The 26415-nt window shown below is 37.8% G+C and overlaps 2 protein-coding genes across 3 annotated transcripts; both read left to right on the top strand.

Moving 5' to 3' along the window:
* The first annotated feature begins 389 nt into the window (after positions 1-389).
* LOC141912488 (kinesin-like protein KIF27) lies at positions 390-14861 on the top strand. The gene is made up of 32 exons (XM_074803716.1): positions 390-402; positions 685-720; positions 943-1080; positions 1174-1260; positions 1552-1659; positions 2966-3101; positions 3510-3656; positions 4040-4117; positions 4388-4483; positions 4559-4680; positions 4985-5086; positions 5195-5275; positions 5380-5492; positions 5901-6120; positions 6518-6604; positions 6690-6809; positions 6925-7041; positions 7973-8127; positions 8208-8308; positions 8850-9027; positions 9360-9456; positions 9854-9948; positions 10089-10196; positions 10289-10388; positions 10482-10624; positions 10856-10952; positions 11215-11646; positions 12093-12230; positions 12629-12816; positions 13533-13679; positions 13770-13948; positions 14038-14861. The coding sequence occupies exons 2-32, from the start codon at positions 688-690 to the stop codon at positions 14076-14078; spliced, it is 3984 nt and encodes a 1327-aa protein (XP_074659817.1). The 5' UTR covers positions 390-402; positions 685-687; the 3' UTR covers positions 14079-14861.
* A 2152-nt stretch (positions 14862-17013) lies between these two features.
* On the top strand, positions 17014-26202 carry LOC141912600 (condensin-2 complex subunit H2-like). 2 transcript variants are annotated; one of them, XM_074803892.1, is made up of 17 exons: positions 17014-17189; positions 17270-17342; positions 18007-18164; positions 18685-18786; positions 19156-19211; positions 19297-19447; positions 19591-19673; positions 20135-20453; positions 20814-20903; positions 21030-21099; positions 21178-21279; positions 23014-23141; positions 23589-23667; positions 24112-24296; positions 24702-24803; positions 24894-25043; positions 25854-26202. In XM_074803892.1, exons 3-17 carry the CDS (start codon positions 18033-18035, stop codon positions 25995-25997), a joined length of 1893 nt encoding a protein of 630 aa, XP_074659993.1. In that variant the 5' UTR covers positions 17014-17189; positions 17270-17342; positions 18007-18032; the 3' UTR covers positions 25998-26202. The 2 variants fall into 2 exon arrangements, with proteins under 2 accessions (XP_074659993.1, XP_074659994.1); XM_074803893.1 differs by lacking the exons at positions 17014-17189; positions 17270-17342 and adding an exon at positions 17632-17726.
* The last annotated feature ends 213 nt before the right edge of the window (positions 26203-26415 follow it).

Below are 26415 nucleotides of genomic sequence, written 5' to 3'. Positions count from 1 at the left end.
GCCAGACCGCCTTGCACTGATGTTTCTCCTAGAATAAAAACGACCAAGTAAATATTTCGACGCCGCAATTTCAATTCATTCATCATGAATCCAAAGAATAAGATTTTTGAATGAAGAAAAAACAAGAACAATAACAACAAACAAGCAAATTAAAAAGAATGCACAATAGAAGAAAACTTAAGGAGATAAAGAAGTAATAGGCCTACAATACAACGCATGGAAATGTTTACTACAAGTAGGCCTATTATATAGATTAATCAATATGAATAAATCGTTTTCCAAACAAATAGAAACCGTTTCTGATAAATCCGTCTGATAAGTAAAAGGATAGGTAAATTCCGATCCATGTGTCCGACTCAGTAAATAAAGCGTCGTTGGTTTCTGTCAAAAATATCTTCAAACGTGAGTTTTTGTCGTTTTTGGAATCACTACTCAATTGTTTATCGTTATTTTTGGAGATTGGTATAATTCAACTAAAAGTGTACACCTCTATTTGCAAAATATACAATTTGTATTTTTCAAAAATCTATTTTAAAAGCTTTTGAGTGTGAAAAATGCCTAAGGCTTTGTCAATTCAAATCAATCAATATTATTTAATTACCATATTTCGGATTAGAAATGATGAATGAATTTTCCCAATATTTTTCTAGAGAATCTATAATCAATCTTATGGAATTATTGTAGACAATGGCAGAAGATAACGTTAAAGTTGCAGTCCGGGTAAGATTTTAAAAAGTGGCTTGCAGAGGCAGAGTTTTACGATACCAATAAAGTCAAACCCTGGTTTGAAGTTATAACTTCCTACTTATTTATATGGCTGGATCCAGTTTCATGATAAATTTGAAGCTAATTATTTTTAAATTGAACAATTGTCCTCATTGTAAACATTATTATTACTGTGTCTTATGACAGAATTCTGAATTTTGATGTTTATATGTTCAGGTTCGCCCGTTGCTGCAGAGAGAGAAACTCGCCGGGGATCAGCCTTGCGTTCGTATTGTACCCGCTCACAATCAGCTCATACTCGGGAAAGACAGAGCTTTTACGTTCGACTACGTCCTCAATTCAAAATGTTCGCAGGTTTGTGTTCGATAGACTCAGCGCCCTCTTTAATTGCCTAGGTACTATCGAAATATTTTACCTGTTGTTAATTTTTGTGTGATTGTATTTTAGGAGGAGATGTACGATAGACTGATGAATAATTTAATCAGTAGTTGTTTTGAAGGTTATAACGCAACGGTTTTCGCTTATGGACAGACGGTCAGTAACCATTTTTGAAAATCTAAAAATAGATAATAAAAAATCAAATGTCAATTGCGATTTTACAATAAAAACATTGTAAGTGAGCATATCTTAATTCAAGAATAAGCTCTATTTCTCAGAATTGTCGAAATCCATCATCTTTAATGTTTTTAACAAATTGATGATTATTCGTAATGTTGAGTTTTGCATTGAATTCAGAGACATTGAAAGTGAACTGTTAGTTGACCCAGTTCTCAGAACTGCGGAACTGATTGTCATGCCTGAGACTACTTGTTTATTTATTTACAGGGTTCTGGAAAGACTTACACTATCGGTGGTGGACACATCAGTTCACTGATGGAAGAAGAATACGGTATCATCCCAAGAGCTATACGCGAAATGTTCGTTCAGATGCAGGTATGTCTATCAGGAGGCAGTGTCTATCAGGAGGCAGTGTCTATCAGGAGGCGGTGTCTATCAGGAGGCAGTGTCTATCAGGAGGCGGTGTCTATCAGGAGGCAGTGTCTATCCGGAGACAATGTCTATCCGGAGACAGTGTCTATGCGGAGAGGCAGTGTCTATCAGGAGACAGTGTCTATCTGGAGACAGTGTCTATCAGGAGGCAGTGTCTATCAGGAGACAGTGTCTATCTGGAGACAGTGTCTATCTGGAGACAGTGTCTATCAGGAGACAGTGTCTATCAGAAGGCAGTGTCTATCAGGAGACAGTGTCTATCAGGAGGCAGTGTCTATCAGGAGACAGTGTCTATCTGGAGACAGTGTCTATCTGGAGACAGTGTCTATCAGAAGGCAGTGTCTATCAGGAGACAGTGTCTATCTGGAGACAGTGTCTATCAGGAGGCAGTGTCTATCAGGAGACAGTGTCTATCTGGAGACAGTGTCTATCTGGAGACAGTGTCTATCAGGAGACAGTGTCTATCAGAAGGCAGTGTCTATCAGGAGACAGTGTCTATCTGGAGACAGTGTCTATCAGGAGGCAGTGTCTTTCAGGAGACAGTGTCTATCTGGAGACAGTGTCTATCTGGAGACAGTGTTTATCAGGAGGCAGTGTCTATCAGGAGGAAGTGTCTATCAGGAGGCAGTGTCTATCAGGAGATAGTGTCTATCTGGAGACAGTGTCTAGCAGGAGACAGTGTCTATCTGGAGACAGTGTCTATCAGGAGGCAGTGTCTATCAGGAGACAGTGTCTATCTGGAGAGACAGTGTCTATCCAGAGACAGTATGTGGTTGTTGGTTAACCCTTTCAGTGCTGACTAATTAATACCCTATAGTGCTGGAGATAATTTGAAAATCTTTAAAAATTCCACCCTAGTCTGTTGAATAACGGGAATACCACTATAGTGCGTCTACACCGCAGCGCAGTGTATTGTTAGTTACTAGTATTTCACTATGTTTGAGAGGTGCTGCCATCTTTCAAGAGAGATAATTACTAATTACATCAATACACCGCATTGCGGTGTACTAGCAAAATCTATCACTGATTCAAACACCGCACTGAAAGGGTTAAGCTCGAGAAACATAGACATAGAGGGTGGTTGTTTAAGGGATATAATATTGGGTCCCTACAACTCCTTGGCTCCTTTAGTTTTTAAACAAAATACCCAAAACTCTATATAAATATATTTAGTAGACAATCTTGTAGTGAAAATTTTTACATTTTTTCTCAGGTTTTCTAGTGAGTGACTTGTCTTCTTCGTTTTCAGGAGAAAAGTTCTGAAATTGAGTTCACCGTAAAAGTGTCGTATCTCGAGATTTATAAAGAAGAATTGCAGGATTTGTTAGAATCGGAAGAATCGCCGAAAGATATTCATATCAGAGAAGATGACAAGGGTAATACAAGTGAGTACAGTGTTGAAATGAAAGTTTTATGGTTCCTTATCGGGGTGACCACTGAACTGGAAAATTTGGAATTCAGAAACAGGGTGACCACTGACCTGAAAAACTCAGGGAACCAGAAAAGTCTAGAAAAAAATCAGGAGAATTTGCCAAATTTTACCAAAAAAACTTAGAAAACTCAGGGAATCCAGATAATGTTATTGACCATGTGTTTTTGAATACATTATTCAATGAAAAATGAATGAATTATAACATTTTAGACCTAGAAATATATCTCACTCAGTCCAGAAATTTTGTCTAATCACATGGAAAAATCAGGTAAATCTGTAAATCAGTGGAAAGTGTCCAGCCTGTATTGACCACACGTTTCTTTATTTATACATGATTCATGATGTACCGGTATTGTTTCAGTAATTGCTGGTATAAAAGAAGTTGAATGTCAGACCAGCGAAGAAGTGATGTCGTGTCTGGTAACCGGGTCATCATTGCGTCATACCGGTTCGACTCAGATGAATGAGCACTCCAGTCGGTCTCATTCTATATTCACTATGCTTATCGGTAATCGTCTATCTAAACCACTACCGGAAATCAATTCTTGTTCTCTATTACAAAAGAAAATTCCAACAACATTGAATATTCTTCGAAATTTCACATCGTTGTTATACAGTAAACCTCTAGCCTTAACCGGAGAACTTTGTGCGGCGAAGTTTGTCAGCGAAGTGAGGTCCAAGTTTTATAATCAAAAAAATTCAGCTTTTAATCTGAAAGTAATTTCGATTTTGTCCAAGTTAGTGACAAGTCGGAGTAGGCCATGTCCGACTTTAGGCTAGACAAGGTTTACCGTACTACATTCGAGTTTGGATTGATTATCCATGACATCTTTAGCGCTGCACCAGTTATTGGTGATTATTGATCGTTTGCTATGCGTATTTTGTCTTAAGAACAAAGATGGACCGATGAACAAAACACAGGCAGAAAACCGAGTGAAACCGATGATGAAGAACTCAACGATATCGATTGTAAGTTGTGGTATCAATTTCATCTCATCTCTAACAGGGTGGGCGCCGACCTGAAAACTCAAGGAATCAAAAAAAAATCAGGGAATTTTGATGATACTATTGGCCACATGTTTCTTTATCAGTACATGATTCAATGAAAAATGAATGAATTATGACATTTAAAACCCAGAAATTCCTCAAATTTACTCAGGGAATTTTCGGTTTAATTAGCGGAAAGTGCCCATCCTGTCTAAACCAGGGATTCCTCTGAAACATGCAATTATATTTCAGTGTCTGGATTCTACAAGTGCAGCAAGTTCCATTTCGTCGATTTGGCCGGTTCAGAAAGAGCTCACCGAACTGGTAACGTCGGTGATAGATTCAAAGGTAAGCCATAAATTTTCGCCAGTCCCAATTTTATTCCATGGCAGTATTTTTAACGCTTTCTTTTGAATATTCCAGAATCGATTCATATAAACAGCGGTTTATTGTCTTTGGGTAACGTTATCAGTGCTTTAGGCGACCCTAAGAAGAAAGTGACTCACATTCCATACAGAGATGCTAAAATAACCAGGATTCTGAAGGTATTAAACTGTAAACTTCTAGGCCAAACGAGGCTGGTGTGGAAATTCAAAATAATTACAAATCAATATTGTTAAGACACATGTCACGTAGATAAAGAATTCATCTTATCTATGTTATCTAAAGATATGAAATGATAATAAAATGTATCATTTTGTAACAAAAAGCTCATAAAAAGTTAGAAATATTTTTAGCCTTTGAGGCGATGAGTGTTAGCCGTGGATTGAATACATCAACGTATAGATGATCTGAAACCTTAGAAATATTCAGAGTTTCAAAACATTGAATTTTTCGATATATTTGTAGGATTCGCTGGGTGGTAATGCTAAAACGTTAATGGTATGCTGTATTTCTCCTGCGTCTACGAGTTTTGATGAATCGTTGAATTCGTTGAAATACGCTAATCGAGTAAGTATCTCGATTATCTCGATATTCTCTTCCCCTTCTATGTGCGTGTGCGTGTGCGTGTGCGTGTGTGTGTCGTATTAATTCAGAATATCATCCGTCATTTTTCAGGCTAGAAACATCCGTAATAAACCGATTGTGAATCGTGATCCTCAGACTTTGAGACTGGAAGAAATGCAAAGTGAAATTAAGGTACGGTATTTTAGTTGTCCATTTGCATTCAGCCTCTTATTTTGTCCATAATGGGATTTATATAGGCCTGCACTATTTATTTGAAGAAAATGTTTTCATTCTAGGCTTTAAGAGAAGAATTAGCTAAACAAAGAACGTCACTTTACACAGCTGGTTCTGATGTGGATCGACAGCAAGATGCGTCTCAAATAAAATCATTAGAACAACAAGTTGTTAGGTTTGTTGTTTTATCTATGTTCATATCTTGATACAGTTTACAAGTTAATGTCTGTTCAAATAAAAAGAAAGTTGATGATCAGTCTCCAGTATAGAACCATCCCTCCAGACATTTGACATTAGTATGGAGTATGGATGATCACTTATGAACCTTGGAGTAATCATTCAAATGATTACTCCTAGTATGAACTGTGCTGATAAAATGTCTGGTGTCTATCATCCATTTTCAATTGAAAATGTCTCATGAAGTTCCTGATCACAAATGTAGTGTGGACGATCAGTTTTTGAAAGTGTACTGATAAAATGTGTAATTTCTAATTAGAAATATCCCTGGCGAAGTGCTGAACAATCAGGAATTGAAAGAATGATGACGAAGTGGCTGGGTTAATCGATGAATATTTAATTGTAGGTTACAAACAGAATGTGAACATTATCGAGTTGTAGCTGAAGAGGCTTATAAACAGTTAACCGATATACTCAACCGAGAATTGTTATCGAAGAGTCAAACGGGACGATTGAGAGACTGGATGGATCTGATGGATGAACTGAAGAGTAAAGTACCGCATACTCTCAACAAAGATGAATGGGAAAATCAGACCATTATTCACCTCAATAATGAACTGAAAAAGGTATCGTTCGATCACGCATAATGTACAGCAAATCAACTATCATTTTACAGGGTGGCCACAGACTTGCAAAACCTGGGAAACACCGGGAAAAATCTAGAAAAAAATCAGGGAATTCGACCAATTTTACCAAAAACCTGGAAAACTCACAGAAAAAGGGAATAACGTTTGAAAAACGGGAGTAAAAGACATGTAAAAACATATGTTAAAAAAATGCATTTATCCCAAGGAGATAATGCCATGTGTTTGTTTATCTGTCCATATCTCAATGAAAACTGAATGAATCGTAACGTTTTAAACCTAGAAATTTCTCCTATTCACTCTGGGAATTTTGTTTAATCGCGCGGAAAAATCAGGGAAAATTCGGCGAGACTTAAACTTTTGATCTTTTAAATTACAGTGTCAAGAAGATTTGAAAAGCGACGAGAAGATATTCGCCGAACGGACGAAAGAAATAAACGACCTCAAAAACAATCTTCAAATGCTCGTAAGTCACGAGGAAAAAAAATTTTTTTTTCTTTTTTTTTTCAATAGATTCTCTGTGGCATGATTTCTATGATCACCTGTTGCAGGAAAATGAAAGATCGGATTACCGGTTTCAACTTTCCGATACGCAAGAAAAACTTCATAAGCAATCGCAGTTATTAGTGGAACAGCAATTACGAATTGATGAAATGGATAAAACCATTAAGGTATATTCATGTATCTAGCAAGGTATATTCATGTATCTAGCTACGCCTGAGACAGGTTTTGCTGTGGATAAAATATGTGGAGAATTGTCTTCAAAACTATTTCTGCTATTTCCAGGAGCGACACGTCAGTCTAGGAAGCAGTACCGATATAGAATTAGATCAGTCGTCGTACGCTCAACAACAGCAACGAGCGAAATCAGTTCCGGCGAGTAAAATCAACCGACAAAACAGCGTAAGTTAAATCTACCAAAAACCTTGAAAATTACTTCTTTACCAGGTACTGGTAATACATTTATATTAATGCAGGTATCATTCTGCACGCTGGATTTTGCATCCCTTTCAACCATTTGTTGTTACTTTATCAAGAATCTATTTCTAATAATATTTGATTGAAATAGTGAATGCATGATTGAAATAGTGAATAGTTATTAAAGGAGACTAAAAACAAACAATAGAATTTACAATTTTTCAACAACATTTATAAAAAGAGAAAGAAAAGTAGCTTTCCGTTTGGGCCGAACAAAGCCTTAAGGCCGCTATCGCAAGCACCCAGTAAAAAAGGCAAGGAAAATGAAGGTACAAGGTGAAACGAAATAAGAATCGATAGATTCAGTAAATTCAAGGAGAGTTTGTGAGTAAGCTAGAAAATTCAGAAAATGGAACAATTATAACAATTAGGGTTATTATATTGATGGATATTATTGTAGGTGGATCAGGAAAACGCCGAAAATCAGTTCGTCTGATGATGGCTAATAGTTGTTAGCCGAAACGTCGCCCCTGAATATAATCATTCTGATATAGAACTTTTCAATTTTGGCTTTGTTATTGTGGGATTTCTCTTGTTATCTTCATACACGGACATTGTGTATCTTCTCGTCTCATAGGAAAAATCCATTTACAATACAGTAGTGTGGTTCTGGGCTCAGCAGTATCTCAAATGGGATTAATTCCTAAATCGATTTAAGACGAAAAATATAATCAAATGAAGGAATTAAATTGATTTAAGAGTTAAACCTTTTCGTGAAATTGATCCTAGAGTTGCAGATTGATACCTGTCTAAGTGAAGCCAGGTTATCGAGCGATGAGTTGATGCTGGTGACATCGGTAAAGCTTCAGGATTTGTAAGCATTATGTGCTATATTCTCTCTGCGTCTCTCTTTCAGAATGAAGTGCGTAAGATCCACACGAGTCCGGCTTTGATTTCGTTGGATCGTGTTTTACAGAGTTTTCGAGCTCGTAGTCAGCTATTAGTCAATCAGTTGGACGACGACGACTACGTGCGACAGAAAACATTCGCCGAAGATGAACCCGATAAAGAGTGAGTTCTTTCATTCCCGGATTCATTTTTCAATAGAAATCTTAAGTTCTCTATTTTTCACGCGTGTGTATCGTTTTCAGCGGTCAACCATTTCAACGTCGTGGAACGTACAAAATTTCAAAAAGTGCTAAAGATAAGAAACCTCCGCTGAGCCACTCGGCTAAAAGTCAAAAACAACAAGGTACCGTAGATATAGGAATTCATCGCATTGTATGCTTAAGAAAATTAGAAAATACTCAAATTTTCAGCTGAATTTCGCATACATCTTCGTCCAGTTCTATGATTATGGATAGATAGTGTGTGTAAGTGTGAGTACCAGTGTGAGTACAAGTAATGCTTGTTCTGCTCAAACATTTTCTGCGGGGTGGCCACTGACCTGGAAAAAAACCTCGAAAACTCAGGGAATTTGACAAATTTTGCCAAAAAGCTGGAAAACTTGGGGAGTTTAACATGTGATCGACCAACGCATTTCTTTATCAATATCTAATTCATTAAAAAAAGAATAAAGTGTAAGGAAAACTCAGCGAATTAGTAAATTGGTGGAAAATTGTCACCCTGAATTCAAACTGGCTAAAAAATCTAGAACTGTGGACCTGAACCAAGTTCCACTGTTTGTGAACTAGGTTTTTCTCACAATCCATTTACAATACAGAACTGTGTACTTTTTATTTTGACTTGTTTGAATTGTTCATATTAGTCGAGATGTATTTTGTTTTTTGCAGATGCTGCTACCGGTGCTGGAGTAGATACCGTAGATTCTGAGGAAGTCTGGGCCAGTCGAACAGACTCGGCTATGAGGAACGATATCAGTACCGATTTACAACGACGCAAAATCAAAGAATCTCAGCTGAAATTACAGAACGCTAATCAGAAAATGAGAGATTTAGCGATCAATATTAGGTACAAAATAATATCATTATATAGAAACCCACAATATCAATTTAAACAACTGTTAATGTTTTAATGTTATGTTTCAGGTGGAATCATTCCACCTGCCTTCAGAGTTTTTCAAATAAACTCTGCAAGTGGCTGAAAGGATTCCACCTGAAAACGTAAGAAAAAAACAAAAGTAACTCAGTTGTTTAAATTGATATTGTGGGTTCCTCTCCATGATATTTATCAACACTGGAAACAACTATCTACAACCATGATATCAAGCGTATTTATTTTTCTATCTTTATTCTAGCACTATCCTAGTTTTTGATTTCATTGTGTTGTTTGATATTCTCCAGATTGAAAGAACAGTTGATCAGGGAATTGGTGAAAACGAGCAAAGAGTCTGAAACGGTCAATAAGCAATACGCGGAGCGGATTAAAAAACTTGAGAAGGTATTTCAGAAATGAGTGGTCTGTTGGACCGTTTCAATTTATAATATACTGACTATACTGTGCTGTTTTATTAGGTAACGAGACGAGTAGTACTGTATAGGTAAACTATTTCTTTGACGCACGAGCTTTCGCTTCTAATGAATCGAAGCTTCATCAGGTGAATGAGTATAGTCAATGGAAAAACAACAGTTGTTTTCCATTGTTTCAAATACTTCAAATTTCAAATTTTCAAATACTGTTGTTTTTCCATTGACTATACTCATTCACCTGATGAAGCTTCTATTCATTAGAAGCGAAAGCTCGTGCGTCAAATAAGTATTTAACCTATATAGTACTACTCGTCTCGTTACTTATTTTAAACCTGGTTAACACGGCTACTCTACGAATGTTTTATTAGGAGCATTTAACGGCGAAGAATGAACATTTGGAAATGCAGAAAGCCATGGCTGAACTGGAAAAACAGGAAACCAGCGAAAAACGTAAATTACAAAGGTAGATAAAACTGCATGTAGCTATAGCCAGAAATGAAATCATCTAAATATGAACTAGTAGAGTATAGTATATACTTTATATTAATCTTAGCTTCAAATGTCGATGTAGGTTCGGAATCTTGAATTTCATATATTTTTCAGTGAGTTTCAGAAGAAAATCGAGGCTGCGAAAACTAGAATTCAAGTCGTTCAGAAAAAGAAACGAGAAACGGAGAGAATAACGAGAATTCCGGAACAAAATGAGAAAAAGTAAGTACGATTAAGTCGAATATAGCAGTGGTAGTTACGGTATGACCGAGCCGTCGTGTATTTTGAATGTCCTGTTTCTTTTACGATTACAGAATCCAAGGTTTAGAAAATGCTGTGGAAAAGATGAGGCAACAACAAGACAATTTACAACGCAAATTGAAAGAGGAAACAGAACGAAAATCTAAATTAGAGGTCGGTTGTCTCAACGATTCAGGGTCACCGATATCTATTGTGAACAGCTCTGTACTGTTTGCTATAAGGAATGATTGATATTTCTGTCCACAGCGTGAAATGCAGAAAGAACAGCAAAAAACCAAAGAACTCGAAATACGAAATCAACAACAACAGAAAATATTGAAACGAAAAACCGAAGAGGTCGCGGCTGTACAGCGAAAACTGAGACACGGCTCAACTACCAGTAATACCAGGTAATATACTTTATTACCTGTAATACCAGCAATATCATGTATACATTTATTCAATAAGTAGATGAATTGAGACATTAAATGTTTTATATGATTGTTAAATGGGGGATTATTTTACACTGATCAGTAAAACCACTCTGAATCTGTGTGTCAGTAGTCTGAGGGTGCAGTGAATAAGATAGCCGCAATAGGTTCTCCGTAACAAGATTCGAATTGTCTTGTAATGAATTTCAGCGAAGAGCAAGAAAGATTGGATGAGCAAAAAAGATGGCTGGACAGCGAGGTGGAGAAAGTGTTATTACAAAGACAACAAGTCATTCAGTTACAAGAGGTGAATATGCTAGCACTGAAAAACGTCCAGAATTTTGACTTTTAGACAGATATTGATCTCAGTATTTTCGAGTTAATGAACAAAACCCACAGTTGATGATTTGAAAATTAATTCTGACAGTTTCGATTCCGACATTTTCTTTTCTCTACTTCAAAACTGTTGGAATAAATTGTTATTACATGTGTATCAACTATGGGTTTTGTTCATTAAGTCTTGAATTTTCCTCTTGTCTTGTTTTGAAATATTTTCCGATCAATTCTAGGACCTACATCGACGCGAGGATATCGTATCCAAAAAGGAAATGATGCTCGAAGAGAAAAGTCAACTGGAAATGAAGAAACTTCGTTCGAGTCAAGTTCTAAGCAAAGATATTTCGGTTGTTTCGAACAAACTCGAACAGGTCGAGAAGAAACTAGAAGAAAAGTCACAAGAAGTGGCGTCGATGACCGAAGATCAGCAGGTTGTGTTGATGGAAGAGATGAAGAGTTTATCGACCGGTAAAGAGCGTCTACTCAGACAACGTAACGTTTTAGAGAGTAAACTACACGACGGAACTCTGCTGTCTCCACAAGAGGAACGCAGACTGATAGAACTGGATGAGGCGATCGAAGCGTTGGACGCAGCCATCGAATATAAAAATGATACGATTCAAAATCAACGAGACGACATTCGTAGATCGCAGATACTTTCCCAAGTAAGTCTCGCGAAGAGAGAGATATAGAGAAGGTGAGGGGAGCGAAGGGAAAAGAGTTTGAGAAAAGAGTTGGTAAAATGTCTGAATGACTTTTGATAGTTAATTATTTACATCTGGTTCAACTCATATAAAGTAGTCGGCCTAGGGAAAGCATACATTTTGCATAGTCCGTAGGTACTTTATACTTACTAATATTTCTTGGGATAAGTTAGAAAAATAATCTTACCTACATATATGTGAACAGTTCATGGACTTAAATGATTTTAAGATTAGATCAATATCCAGAATGAACTGAATCTGGATTTTGTGGGTTTGACTAAATTTTGATCTGGTTCAACTTGTATGTGGGAAAGGACATATTTTGTACATAAGCTACCAACATAGATACCCTGATTGGGATGAGAAATGATAATTCTGCTTTCATCGGCTTCAATGTTATATTTCAGAGTGAAGATAATTTATTCGGCCGTCTGCAGATGTTGAATCTGTCGGATGCTAAAGCGTTACTGTCTAAATACTTTGAGAAAGTGGTCGATTTGAGAGAATCGGAACACCAACATGAACTACAGTGTAGTGAGTTAGAGGTATGTCTGAATTCATTTTGAATTAACAAAAAAAAACCTCTTGACAGTGCTGACCACGTTTACAAAACATTCACTCTCGAGAGGGTTCACTTCTTTGAGAATTTTTATTGGGTCCAAGAAAAAACTGTTTGGAGGTATTCACAGTAGTGTTCACTAACGGAGGGTTTAGGCTAAAAAAGAATGATACCTGTTTCTCCTAATCCGTCATTTTGTTAACTGCAATAAACTGCCGAGTCCATAATACTTGATCATGATATCAAAAAAAGTAATGTACAGGGTAGATAGGCAGCCGGCCAGGTAAATTATTTAGCAGAAACAAGGTATCAGTTTTTTCAACCTTACCGGTCTTCATTTATCTGTGTTATTCTAATTATCTATCGGACTATTTGTGATTTCAGATGAAAATCGATGAACAGGAACGTCTGGTGAAAGAGATGGAGAACACGCTGGAACACAACACTTTAGAGATGGATCGTAAACTGACGCAGCAACAGCAGGAATACGAACAACAAATCCAAGCATTAATGAAACAACTCGGAGGTAGTCAATCAGACTTGACTAAAATTGACTATTCACAAGAAACCAAGTGAGTTTATTTATCTCTTGTGCGAGTTAAGGATTAGCCTCTTAGTCTTATGAATATGGTATAGCACTCCACAATTAACAGTCAATTTGTTATTGGCTGTATTTACACCTAGTCACTGAAACTGAACCCTGAGAATATAGAACTGGCAATCCTAGCATTAGGGGCCATCCATATAGTACGTACGCATGGTCTAGCTAGGACCTGTGAGTCAGATCTTACGAAATGTGTACGATAGGTAGCAGACAGCCATCAATTCTATGCACAATTAGTGGACAAAATATGTTGTATATACGTATCACCCAAATCCTGTAAGAATGATAGCACAAATCATCGTTAAACTTTATTGTCAGACACTACGCGGTACTGGAAATTTTCCGTGTAAGATACCGGGTACTAGTGTTTGACGTTTATTGTGAAAAAATCTTTGAATGAATGTTCGATCTTTGCTGCTTTCTGCATGTCTGATCGAAGCCATAATATGGCTTTAATCAGAATACAAATTTCAGGAACACTATAAGGCGAAAAATAAAGAATTAGAACAATTTTTTAGGGATTTTTAGAGTAGCAAATTGTTCCAGGGAAAGCAATTGTATTTTTTCAACAGCATGAACCCCTTCCCCTGACTCATTTTTGCACATACATTCTAGTATGCAATTGCCCTTAGCCCTGCCCTGATGCTTACATAATAAATGAATAACCCGTTATCTAATCCGTAGGATTCATCAGCTGGAGAAAGATCTGTATTATTACAAAAAAACTAGTCGCGATTTGAAGAGGAAGATGAGAGAATTGATGGCTCATATCGGTGCTACTGAAGGTGTGGATATAACGCCGGATAGTGTGAGAACACCGAAATCAAACAGGTATTGTTTTCTTTCCTCTTCTGTGGCACTCAACAGGGATTTGTAAGATCGGAATGTAATTCATCCTGTAACTATTTTAACTATTTCCAGGGATACTCCGCGGCCTGAGAGATCGCAGGGTGACATGTTTGAAGCGTCTACCGCTGTGGATCAGTCGGCCGAACCCGGTGCTCTGACCCCGGTCAGAATATCGCGTAAAGATCTGAGACAAATGTCTCAAGATGAAATCCAGTTGAGGAAATCGAATCTGACGAATGTCTCGGTTACTGGTGAGTAGAATTTTTGGAGTGTCACTAGTAAAAAACTTGTTTTTAACTGAATTTTGAATGTGATTTCGGAATTTTTGATGTATTTTTAGATTCATTGGAAGCTGGGGATAAAAAGAATCCATGGAATTAAACAATACGAAATATAAGGAAAAAATGCTGCCTCAATGATGCATCACATTTCCCAAATTTAATCTTGTATAACATTCGACTGCTTAGAACCTCTATACCAATGAAGTGGATGAAGTTCTGATGAGATTGCTTTTTTCAAAGCTTAATGAGCAGGGGTGGACCTAGCGTCTGATTCAGGGAGGGGTGCACCCCCAAAATAGGGCACATTATATAATGAAAAGGGCATCCCTGAAAGAAAGCTCATTGCAAAACGTTTACTAACTTTTGGAAGTACAGAGAATGAGCTTATAAATTGAAAATTTTTAGGTATCAGTTAAATATCTTTCATTTTCCCTGGGCAACTCGACATTTTTAGGGGGAGATAGGGTATGCACCTCTTGCACCCTCACCCTTGATGAGTAAAGCAGTCTTATATATAATAGTTCATGTATACCTAAATGTATGTGGCATGTAAAACCATGGACTCTTAAATTATTCGTTTTAGAGTACATGGTAAAACTAATCAGAAATGTTTTAATATTGTTTATTAATACCAGTGTAGATGTCATCGATACAGTGAAAACAATTGTCCGTCCATAACTCAAAAATAATCAATATTACGGTAACAGCAGGTCTTATTAAAAAACAGAGTATGTCTTTGTTGCATTCATTGTTTATTTTCTCTTGCATTTCATTACGAGTTCATTATTTAATTATCCACCAAAAATCTGTACAGCACTTAAAAAAACGAATTAATACTGACAGAATTCTTATTTATGTATTTTTTTTACATTCCATGACTTATGCAGTGATTTTTGTTACAGAAATGAAAACTATCACCTGTGCTATTTATTATTATTTGTAGATACGTTTTTGTAGAGATTTCCTTTATTTAAAAAAACGAAAGAAGTAAAAATTAGTCTCTAATTTTCATATGTCGCATAGTTCGAATAGAGGGAAAAATAAAATTTCTGAAAAACTTAAGAAAAAGTAAGTCGTTTTCAATTTCTAGCTCGGATTCGGACATTTAATGAGGAATTTTTCAAGACAAAATTTGAGCTATTTTCTAATTCGTTCCATTAAATCTTGTAACGTCCACATGCAACAGCAAAACATGGGAAACTCGTCCGATACGTGCAGTAAACAATCGTCGGCTAAATTCTGAAATTCGGCAAATTTTTCGTCGCTCAAAGCGCGCTTTAAATCGGGATTTTCACAAACGGCGCGTAAAGAATCTTCGCCCAGTTTCATCAAGTAGTAAACGTTTTCGCAACGAACCGGGTCCAATTCGCGTTCAGCAGCGCCTTCGCCTCGTTTCCATTCGCGCAGCTCGTTCGTGAATTCGCCAATTCGTGACAGAATTTCCTCGAAACTACGCACGAAAACTCTGGCCGAACAACCGGTTAAAATCCCGGCTAAATTCACGAGGAATTGTTTATCGACGGCGGGCGATGATGACGACGACGAACTTTCATCGAATGGGTCTTGTTCGTAAAGCGTCGTTATGAGCTCGTCCAGGAATCTATTAATGTGTGATATCATCGCGTTCTGAACGACGTCATCCGCATTTTCGAGTTTAGTCGTTTCTGCGATTATCACCAACGCGCGATTCATCACCTTAAACGACGTTTCTCGCTCCCGATTCTCCGGATCGTCGTTGTTTACTAAACGGCGAATAATTTCGAAAATAGTCGCCAAATTTTCGTCGAGCGATTCGACTTTCGATATTTGTTCCGATCGACTGAGTTTGGAATAAGTCTGTAAGAATTGATAGCTCTTGAAAAACGTACGAGGACCTCGTGCCACGCGGCTGCTGACAGTCGACAGTGATTCATCGCAATCAACTGCGGCTGCTGCTGGTGCTGGTACTGCGGATTCCTCGCCGAGTCGTTTTTCCAAATCTTCCACTCGAAGACGCAGTTCGAATTCCTCGTTTTCACGCGTCGCCGATGTTTTCGTCATATTCTCGAGTCGATCGTGCATCTGTTGAAAGAGGATTCGGGCGTATTGTTCGCCTGTCAGTCCGTCTGGTTTCAGAGATATGATGGCGATTGCTGTGGCTATTTTCATCGATAGGACCTCGTGTATATCAGCCTCAGAGACGTCAGTATGCACTGGAGTGTGTTCATTTTCTTCATCTGTAGCATCCATCGTACTGAAAACATAATTCATATAGATAATTTGTTTCTAACTGTTGCCAGAAGTATTTAACGGAGAACCTAACGAACTTGAAAAAATAGTGTTGTTTCTTCATTTGATGTGCAGGTGCGGACCTAGGCCAGCAGGAGGACGTGAAGTCCATCACATTTTTGAGTGCCTTTTTAGACAACAAAGATAATTGGGTTGGTGGATTTCAGCGCGGGAGTAATCATAGAACTCAAATTTGGATCCAATGCTGCCTGCTTCGACATGAATGTGCCCATTTTAGGATGCGACAAGTCCTTCAAAATTAAGCCTCAAGTCTGGTTCCGCTCCGATCCGGTGTCACTTCGTTCCTGATTTAGCCCGATAGTCCCTCTTTGGGCTTAACCCCCCAACTCATCCTCCTCGACCATGGCATAACCCAGCAGCTGGTCAAAACCAGCTCATGAAATAATCATGCATCCCGAGTTCGATTTTAACTATTTTTCATCTGAAATCACTTTTTCACTGTTTGTTTTGACGGCACGTTTTGACGCAGATTTCACGGTTCATATTTCCCCGGGGCTCCACATTCATTGAGCGTGACCAACGTCCATGCGCGAACTTCAGGGTTCGAACCCGTATTATTTTGATACGCGAAATGCAAAACGAATAGCTCATTAATGACTATAAAGACAATATGGGGAACAAAGTATTGGAAAAAAGTTCAAAAATATTTATTATGGCCGGTTGACACACAAGACGTCTCTTGGACTTATATGGCATAGAGCCATTTGCAGATATCCACATTTTAGGATTATCAAGTGTGGAGAAGTTGTTTCCGGTAATGAATTCTTTTCGTTGATTTTCATTCTGGTTGAACTCTCGTCGACTCCCGTCGGTTCAACGGGCGTCTGAGGGATTTATACTGTCAGTATTAGTTAAATTAATCGCCAAGGCAGTTAGATATGGTTTTTAAAGGGCTTTCAATCGTGTGTAACTTCAAATACCAGTAAGTGAAAACCCGACTTCGAAATCTCGTGTATTTTGCGTCATCTGATTATATCAATCCGATTGAATTTTATTTTTTAGCATATATAGAGGAAAAGGCTGAAGAAAACAACCGAGAAACACCCTCTACAAGCCTGAAAAGCGCGTAGCCAGGGTAAGTTAGATTGTGTACTATTTGAAGGGATTTCTATTTTCTGTGGCAAGCGAGTGTGCGACCAGTAGTCCGATCCGTGCGCGCATTAATTTCCAAAGCTATCTACTCTCGTCGATTATAAATTTTGAAAAATAATTAAAATCTATCCTTATCTATCCTAATTAGAGTGTTGTTTGTCTGAAAAAATCTGTCTTGAATAAGTGATCCGCAATCGCGTAGAAATCCGCGCTTCTTTTCGGAGCGGAACCAGTCTCGGTATTTTCCGTCGCGGAACCAGTCCAAACACCGCGATATTCAAAATGGCGCCCGATGTGCAGACCGCGAATTATGCGGTTGATATTCGCGAAGTTTCCCGCTTTTTGACGCTGTAATTTTGAGATATTGGTATGACTTAATGTTGACGAATTATTGGTCACAAAAATGAAGCCGTATTTGAGGTTGTAGAATCATTAATTACGATTAGAACTCCGATGCGAAATTCGTTTCAAAGTTCGGACTACGACCCGGACTTGTCCGTTCGACGTTTATACTTCTAATATTTGTGATACGTAATACTCTGTTTGAATTATCAGCTTTTTACATCAGATATCTTTTAGAATCCATTTTTCGTGATTAAGAATAACGAATGATAATTGTGTGTGTTTTTTTTGCTATTCATTTTTAGACGAGAATTTTGAACGAACGACGAAGATGGGTGAAACTGCAGCGGCAGGCGGTGATGCAGCCGGGCATCTCGCTCAGTTGATGCATCCGATCATTCGCGATCTGAACGAAAATTGGAACGTTCAAATAGCGGAGCAATTAGACGACTACCTTCAACAGGTTCCCACATTTTATCATCATCGTTAATTAAATCTAAAAATCGGGGATGAAAATCTTCCAACCATAGACGGATTGCCGACTTTCTCTTTTATTTTCGTCATTCCTGAGATCAGTGTAAATCGCCTCAATCACGCACGTCATATCGGAGCCCCTTAAGGAGTGCTCCTTAAGACAGTTTTTGGCGTTGGTTAGCACAATTGTGGAGTCGAAGAAACCAATATGGCGTCTCATTGGAAAAGCGGCTCTAATTCGGGATATTTTCCGACTTTTTCAATATATTTTCATCCCTGAAAAATTGAGGGAAAGGATTATTGGAAGACGAGCTTGGATCGAAGATTCCTATTAACATCGACTTGTTCTTCGATTCTTTGCGTATTATTAGAATTTTGCCGTAAAAATAGACATCGATGAAAATGAATTCAAAGTTGAATCGAAAAGTATTGAATTTGATCAAGGATGACAAAATTCCCCATTCGACGTATAATTTTGTGAGATAAAAAAATATGAGTTTCATTCACAGGTCGGTCAGATTCAGATATCGTTTGATGGAGGGAAAACTACGGTGAATTTTGCCGAGGCGGCGATGCTCATACAAGGCTCGGCTTGTGTTTATAGCAAAAAGGTTTGTGCTTGGCTTTTTCTTCGTAATTTGAGAAACTTTTTGATAATTCAGTACACCTCACTCAAATCAATTAGGTGAGAATGATACAAATAGGTGTAATTATAGTCGGAGCTAGAAATAATGGAAATATATTTTTAAAAGTCAGGGATAATTATCACGTGTAAAATTAAATAGTTTATGTCTATGTCTTATGTATTTAACTGTTAATTGATCGGATCCTTAGCTGATATATGTCAGGGAATAGTCGGGGGAAAAACAAGTGAAATAACAGTGGCCACCCTGATTAACTCTTAGAGTTGTTGAATTTTTTGGTGGGATATTTGAATCGAATTGGAATCAAATGTTTAATAATTGTTTCTGTACCTGCAGGTTGAGTACTTGTACAGTTATGTGTGTAAAGTTTTAGAGATGGTCACCGCGACGCAGTAAGCAATTATGAACCGAAATTATGAAAGCAAACCGTTAAAGTTAAACGAATATTTAATATGAAATTGTTGTTGTCTAATTCAGAAAGAATAACCGAAAGAAAGCAGGCGCCACGGCCGGTGGAGGAGATGATGGGGATGACGTTGCTGATGATGCTGACGATGGTGAAGAGCAATTTCTAACTCTTGATGATGTGGCGCCTAAAAATAACATCGATTTAAGAGATGGAACTCTGGTAAGTTTAGATGTAGATGGGTCCGTTCTGGATTAACTTAAGAATTAATTTAAGGCAACTACGCAGTTTTGATAGTAGAAATATCAGTAGTTTTAAGCCGATGAACAAAACTACAATTTACACTTAACTTTCGATGATTTCAGGGAATATTAAAAGATTTAACTAGAACTCCGATGGTGCTTGTAAAGATAGATGCAATTGATAAAAGTGATAATCCATTAATCAGGTAATTCTGTTAATCATCGCTCTCTCACTCGTCTAATTCCCATCCGGGTTTTAACAGATCAGGGAAAATCATGGAATACCAGAGATACTTTTCCCTGCATGGAAAATTGGGGAATTTCTTGGGAACAACTTCTTGATGTGCGATGAAAGACACGCATTCAACGTAACGCTTAACTTATTATACTGGCAACCAGTCTAGATTCAGAATTTGACAGGCAACCAGTCTACAGTCGTTCTCCACAATGCCTCTCCATATTTGGACTTTATTTCTTTAACCGCCCGCTCTCCAGCTGGTGTTAGAGTTTGCCTCTTGAGAAAATCACTCCTGGCGATATTTGATAGTTCAATCGGGGAATTTTTGGTCAAGGGTCATGGAAATATCTGAGTTAAGGATTTTGTGATCCGCGAAGCCTGTGTCTCGCGTAGATAATGCGTTAATTAAAGTGTTTCTCGTATTTACAGTCGTAAAGGAGAATTAATTGGCAGTCGTTTAGATTTCCGAATGAACACGTCGGAAATTCTACGAATCGGATCGCTGATTCTAGACCTGTCGCATTTATCATTGTTGAAAGAATCGTCATCGGCGACGCAGTTAACGACGGCAATATCGGCGCCATCTACGGGTGACGTCATGCGAAATGATGAAGTGTGTGAGGTTCGGTCGGATGATGTTGGCGATGATCGCTACGATGATGACGATGGCGGCGGGGATTTCGATGAAATTCCAGATCCAGCGGCGGCTGCGGAAGTTTCTGTCAATGAGGCTCCTCATCAAGAACTAGTAAGTTCTGAAGAAAATGACCAGGTTTTTCTCACGGGGAACGAATAAATGGTTTTATGAAGCAGGGTGGCCTCTTTATTGGAAATCGGGGAATATTCAGGGAATTTTGTATGAAAAAAAAGCTTAAGATCAGGGGAAAAGGGGAAATTTACTGAGATTGCTATATTGTCAATAAGATCGAAAATTTTCCGTCTGTTTAACATATTTGACTGTGTTCATTGATTGGATTCTTAGCCGATAGAGTCATATCAGGGAAAAAAAACAACATTTTTGCCTTGGAATAGTCACTGTATTTGTTAAATGGACGGATAGTGGCCACCCTGAGTAGAGGGTTCATGTTGGTGTGTTTTATGTTTGTAGCCCGATGCAAATCAGCAGCACATGCAGCTGCGTCGTAAACGAGTACAGTTTACATCTAATCTTGAAGACGCCACTGCATCTAAATCAAAGGTAAGTTAAACAACCGCTCCATGTTAGTTTTAGACGCTCATTGTTCAATTAATTTTGAACACTAAAGTTGGAAGTCTTGAATATTGCAGTAAATTATGTTATTTATCATAAGATATGTTATTGCAGAAAACTGATTTTTGGCAACTACTCGATCCTCATCAAACGACTGTCGAAAAAGAGAAACCTCCCAAGAAAGGTAATGTCTATTTATCGAAGACTCTTGCTAAGATTTATATATGCTTCTTACATTTCCGACTGACCTTTTTGTTTTCAGTGAAACTGGTGATTCCTGCTGCGTTGAAAACAAATAAGAAAAGCGACAGAAACGTCAAACCGACTAAGGATGTTCCTCTCTGTCAATTTCTCTCTAAAGCTTGTAAGTACAATGACTAAAATATGGACAAAATGTGGATTTTCTCTCAATCCATAATAAGTTTAAAACCCCCAAAATTCTTACACAAAATTCTTATAAAGATAAGAAACGTTTTATTTGTCATAAGTTTAAAACAAAAGACATAATGTTTCGGACTCTATAGAGACCATCGTCGGGTGATGTTAAAAAATGGTTATTCTACTATACTCAGAATAGGATTCAGAGTGTGGTGTCCTGATCCTGATATAATCTGTGTGCTAGTCGATTAGACGGTATACTAGCACCAGGTGATATCAGGACTAGTGCTCTCATATTCGCTGATCCTATAATCCTCGGGTTGGAATTTCTCATGTCAATTCGACGGTTTAGTATTTGACTCGAATAACTGGATTGTAGAGCAATCGGAGAATTATGGAAAATCAAATATTAGAATGAATAGTTAGTAGTGAATATTATTATTGGGCGATAGCTAATAGTTAGTGGCCTGTTATATCCTGAGTGATAGTGTGTGTTACTAGACGACTAGCACCAGGAGATACCAGGGCACATGCTAGCCGATGTACGTCGATAGCAGGAACCTAGTGCTACTAGTTCTATCAGGCCTGGAATCATTTGTGTGATAGCATCAATCATAATAAGTAGCTAGCACCAAATGATACCAGGGCTGAAAGATTAGAATACTCTCAACAACTGGATTCTGTTCTAGGTTTTACTTTGCTCCCCCGACAGAAACGTGTATTTTCCTGTTATAACTTGTGTGTTCTGGACGATTATAGGGAACTCTAGCACCAAGTGATACCAGGAATTTACCGTTTCTTTTCATCTCGAGGAAAGTGTGAAGAGCAATGCATTTGAGTTCACCACTTAGCTAGGAAAATAGAATTGAGTTATGATAGTAGTTTCTCTTGTGAGATTGTTCCTGATATGATTTGTGTGGTGGTTAGATGAATTTACTAGCACCAAATGATACCAGGAATGACCCATAGATAATCGACGATGGGTTGCATACCCAGAGTGCTACAGTGGCAATTGCGGATTCCGAGCATATGCCAAGTTTGTAGGTGGTCGTCAGCGTTCGATTCCTTCTACATTTCAATCAAATCCGAATGAAATTTTCTCCTAAAATGAATCAATTTTTCATGAAAACTATACCGATATCCGAGTAGGAAGAATGAGAGAATTGTATATTTGGTGGGTGTTGTGATAATATCAGGATTCAGGAGTCCAGTTCAAAGTTCATTGAAAATGAACGCATTTTGACACCAAAAGACCCACTGCTCGCTACGCCATCTGTTGAGCTGGTTTTTTGGGTTCCCCATTCATTCTGCCAGTTCTATTACATTTTCTCGGGTCCTAATATCACTTGTGGGCTAATTGTATTTACTCACATTAGCACCAAGTGATACTAGGGCTTCAGGCAACTGTTGACCTTCATATTCATGGATGGCTCTAGTAGGATTTGTTACATCAGATTATCGCACATGCTCCGGACGACAGATTGAATATCAATATGAAATGTATAGATTTTCTTAATTCAGATTTTTCGTCAGATAACGACTCATCCCTGCTTCAACTGCGTCTTGGAAAATCCTCAGTCCTGCATTCGCTGGATGCAAGCGCAGTCTACTGTATAGAAAAATATCGGAATATTTCTGAATGAAAATAGTTTTAAAGAAGAAAATGAAAGCTCTGAAGAATTTATCGCGATGATGAATTTCATTCATTTGTCGTTTACAGATTCGCATAGATCAAAATTCACGAGTAATGCGTTAAAGGTTCCGTCGTACGCAGGGTTCGAACGTCTTTATTGGACCGAATACAAGCGCCGGCAACAGATCAGTAAACAACTGAAAACATTGATTCGGGTTTGTATTTTACACATTTTCATCATACAGGGTCCCTACGACTTCTTGATTCCTTTGAAACTCCTTTAAGGGGTTCGTTCGGTGAGGAATAATTAGACTCCTTCAATTTTGAGAAATAGGCAATTAGAAATATTTGTCTAGTTAGTAGTTGTACAGTAAACTATGCTTAAATTGTGATAGTTGGGATTTGTTTTTTGCCATATTAGTTATCGAGTTTAGGTAGTCGTAAGAATAAAAATTTGCTTACTAAACCATGAATTAACGGTTTACCCATATAAAACGTACTGATTTAAGAATCTACAGTATGAAACTAAGGGATGCAGACACTTCCTAGAAATGTGAGATTTTCTCCTTATATCCAGGAATGACTGATCTATAGGGACCCTGATACAAATATCTCCGTGATTCGTTATGACTGTTATAAGCTTGTGGTTTGAACTATTTCAGAACAATTATGGAGCCAACGCTGTCGATGTTTATGAGCAAGAAGAGGAAGAACCGAGATTTACGGAGCCTGAATATTTGGGTAAATATTTCGAATTTGAATTCTCAATCGAAAACATTCATACCCTATAACTCTACGGACAAGTAAGCCGCAAACGATCGTGTTGTGCTGCCGATGTATTGGCGTCTATTCTATCGTTGAATCAGGATATTATAGACGTAAGGATTATACTGTATGTGTCCTGGTATGATTTGTGAGCTGGTCTGTCGTTGAAGGGAACTAGCACCAAGTGATACCAGGCCATATATGAGTGTAAAATCTACCGAAAGCTCATCGGATCGACATGAGAAAGTAACGACCCTTTAACCGAAGTCATCAGACTCTTTTCAGTCTTAACTCGGTATACCTGCAGGTCATTAAGATTTAGCTGCGTTGGAAGTTGTATTTTTTTCAAGAATATGCCCATCGTTACGAGAAGCTTTGATTTTATATTTTGTGTTCTTTCTGAACTGTTGTTATTATTAGATGCCGCTGACGACGATGACGGAGATGATGATAATGTTGTTGATTTTGATGATGTCGGCGCGGCGGTTGATATTCACGACGACCCGTTAGCCGTGAACGCAGCTCGAATCGACGATGATTTATTCTCGCAGCAATCTGATTTATTGTGTTCGCAATCGTACGAGGAGTTGGTTAGAAAATATGTGGTAAGTACCGGGCCAAGTTTCATGAAAAAAAGTTTAATCCAAAATTGGTTAAGTTTGAATCGTTTTCCTCATTGAAAATATGAAGTAACCAATAGCAATTACATAAAAAATTAGTTAAACTTTGGACCCAGATAATAAAATTTCGGAGAAATTCATAACTGAATTACGCGGGATTGCAGGAGTCATTCATTTATTACGTACACATTACGGGATGTGGAGGGGTCCGTGCAATTGCGTACTGTAATGCTTAAATAATGTGTATGAAAAATGGCTGTTATTGCATACATGAGGGGTTGAAAAATTCATATTTTACGTGGATGTAAAGTGAATGATTCCCATATGGGTTGTTTTCCAAGCTGGTAGGGAACAGAACATAACCTCGATGTATGTTTTCTTATTTCGTAGGATGAATTTCTGACGAGTGCTCAGAAATTCGCCGAATTGACTGAATTATCGAAGCGAGTCGGTGAATGGGAAGATAAAGTCGTCCCGAAACTAGAAGAAGAGGTTCGTTCGACATTTTTCGGTTCAGTTGATGATAGTTTTACTGAAATACTGCTAGTTTTATCGGAATAATTTTGTATTTCTATTTCGCAGGAAACTCGCCCGGCGTTCGATATTCACTCGTATGGCAGCGCCGTTCTCGAAAGTTTCCCGACTAAATCGCGATCGGTGTCGTTTAACGACATCGCTAAAACTCAAACGCCGCACGAAGTTTGTCGCCTGTTCGCCGCTACGTTACAACTGGTACGCATCACACATTACTAGACACGCGTTTCAATTCCCAGAAGTGAATTTTGGGGGGTGGTCTCGGGTCTTAAGGTTCCCCTTTTCGTCGAATCAAAGATTGCAAATTTTTTAACAACACTCACTTTCAGAAATTGCATATTTTCTTCAAAAATATCTAATAACGACTCTTCTTGAAAATCATGAAAATTGTCTAGGTTTTCTTGCTGGTACCGGTAATGAATTACGCAAGGAACCTCTTGTAAAGAAATTAGGAAGGGTTGGGGAAATAGTCAGGGCAGTGCATGATGTAGAAGTATTTCTAAATAAGAAAATAATTCAAGAAATAATTTCTAATGTCAATATCCTTTTGTTACTAAACTTCGTAGTTTCTTATTAGTCGTCTTAATTAATCCTTTCATAGGAATTTTCAAAATAAGGAATTTTTTGCAGGGGGATTTGTGAAGCCCTTTGTGCATCTCTGTAATGTTAGTAGGGGGAAAATTGGTTATTCACGGTTGCCACTGACTTGAAAGACTGGATTGCTGAAGGAATCAGAAAAATCTAGAAAAAATCAGGGAAACGTTGACAAATTGAACCTAAAACCTGGAAAATTCAGGGATGAGAAATGAATAAATTGTAACATGACATTTTCAACCTAGAAATTTCTTGGATTCACTCATGGAATTGTGTTATAACAAAAAATTCAGGAAAAAACTCAGGGAATTAGTAAATGGATGGAAAGTGGCCTCCTTGTTATTTAGGGCGTGGCGCATGGTTCGTCTTGTGTTCATCTTTGATGAATTAATAATTCATCTTTTATATTTTCAGGCTAATAATTATAACCTACAAATCTCTACTGATGAAAACTCATCGGAGTCCGGTATGGATTCAGTATCGCTGAAACTTTTATCACTGAAACGACATCACGAGGAACTGGAAGGATACCGAGTTCCGTCTCACGACGATATATGATTATATAAATTTTTTATTTGGACTTCAGTTTTACACGGCAGTTCGTCGCCGCAAGGGATTCGAGTCGAACTATTTATTTTTTTATAGCAACCGATTTTTAATGGTACAGAATTTTATGTTAATGATTGTGTAAAATATGGTGGTTATATGTCACATTATTAATATTATCATTACTATTATAGTGTAAATATATTCTTATATAGTATTTAAATATCGTCCTCTTTTTCTCTTGTTTGTGGAAGGTGGAGGATGCTTCATTTCGTCCGGTTGCCGAGTCCGCATCTGCAATTTGCATACAAACGTGTTCATTGAGTGCATCGACTTTTAAATCGGCGATTAAAACCACATATCACGTTCTTTAGTTAATTTTCATTATTTCTATTCATAATTTGGTAATAAATGCAGTTTGAACAGTAGA

This window comes from Tubulanus polymorphus, chromosome 11 (assembly GCF_964204645.1).
Source record: "Tubulanus polymorphus chromosome 11, tnTubPoly1.2, whole genome shotgun sequence".
In the NCBI taxonomy this organism is placed as follows: domain Eukaryota; kingdom Metazoa; phylum Nemertea; class Palaeonemertea; order Tubulaniformes; family Tubulanidae; genus Tubulanus; species Tubulanus polymorphus.
This window is presented reverse-complemented; position numbering and strand designations above follow the sequence as displayed.

What these genes read in the sequence shown, in the direction of transcription:
- LOC141912488 (XM_074803716.1), top strand. Translation starts at nt 688, where the DNA reads ATGGCAGAAGATAACGTTAAAGTTGCAGTCCGG. An exon ending in AAATGTTCGTTCAGATGCAG is followed by an intron (nt 1,660 to 2,965) that starts GTATGTCTATCA and finishes CTTCGTTTTCAG; the next exon opens with GAGAAAAGTTCTGAAATTGA. An exon ending in AAATCAACCGACAAAACAGC is followed by an intron (nt 7,042 to 7,972) that starts GTAAGTTAAATC and finishes TCTCTCTTTCAG; the next exon opens with AATGAAGTGCGTAAGATCCA.
- LOC141912600 (XM_074803892.1), top strand. Translation starts at nt 18,033, where the DNA reads ATGGGTGAAACTGCAGCGGCAGGCGGTGATGCAGCCGGGCATCTCGCT. An exon ending in TACGGAGCCTGAATATTTGG is followed by an intron (nt 23,668 to 24,111) that starts GTAAATATTTCG and finishes TGTTATTATTAG; the next exon opens with ATGCCGCTGACGACGATGAC. An exon ending in AGTTGGTTAGAAAATATGTG is followed by an intron (nt 24,297 to 24,701) that starts GTAAGTACCGGG and finishes CTTATTTCGTAG; the next exon opens with GATGAATTTCTGACGAGTGC.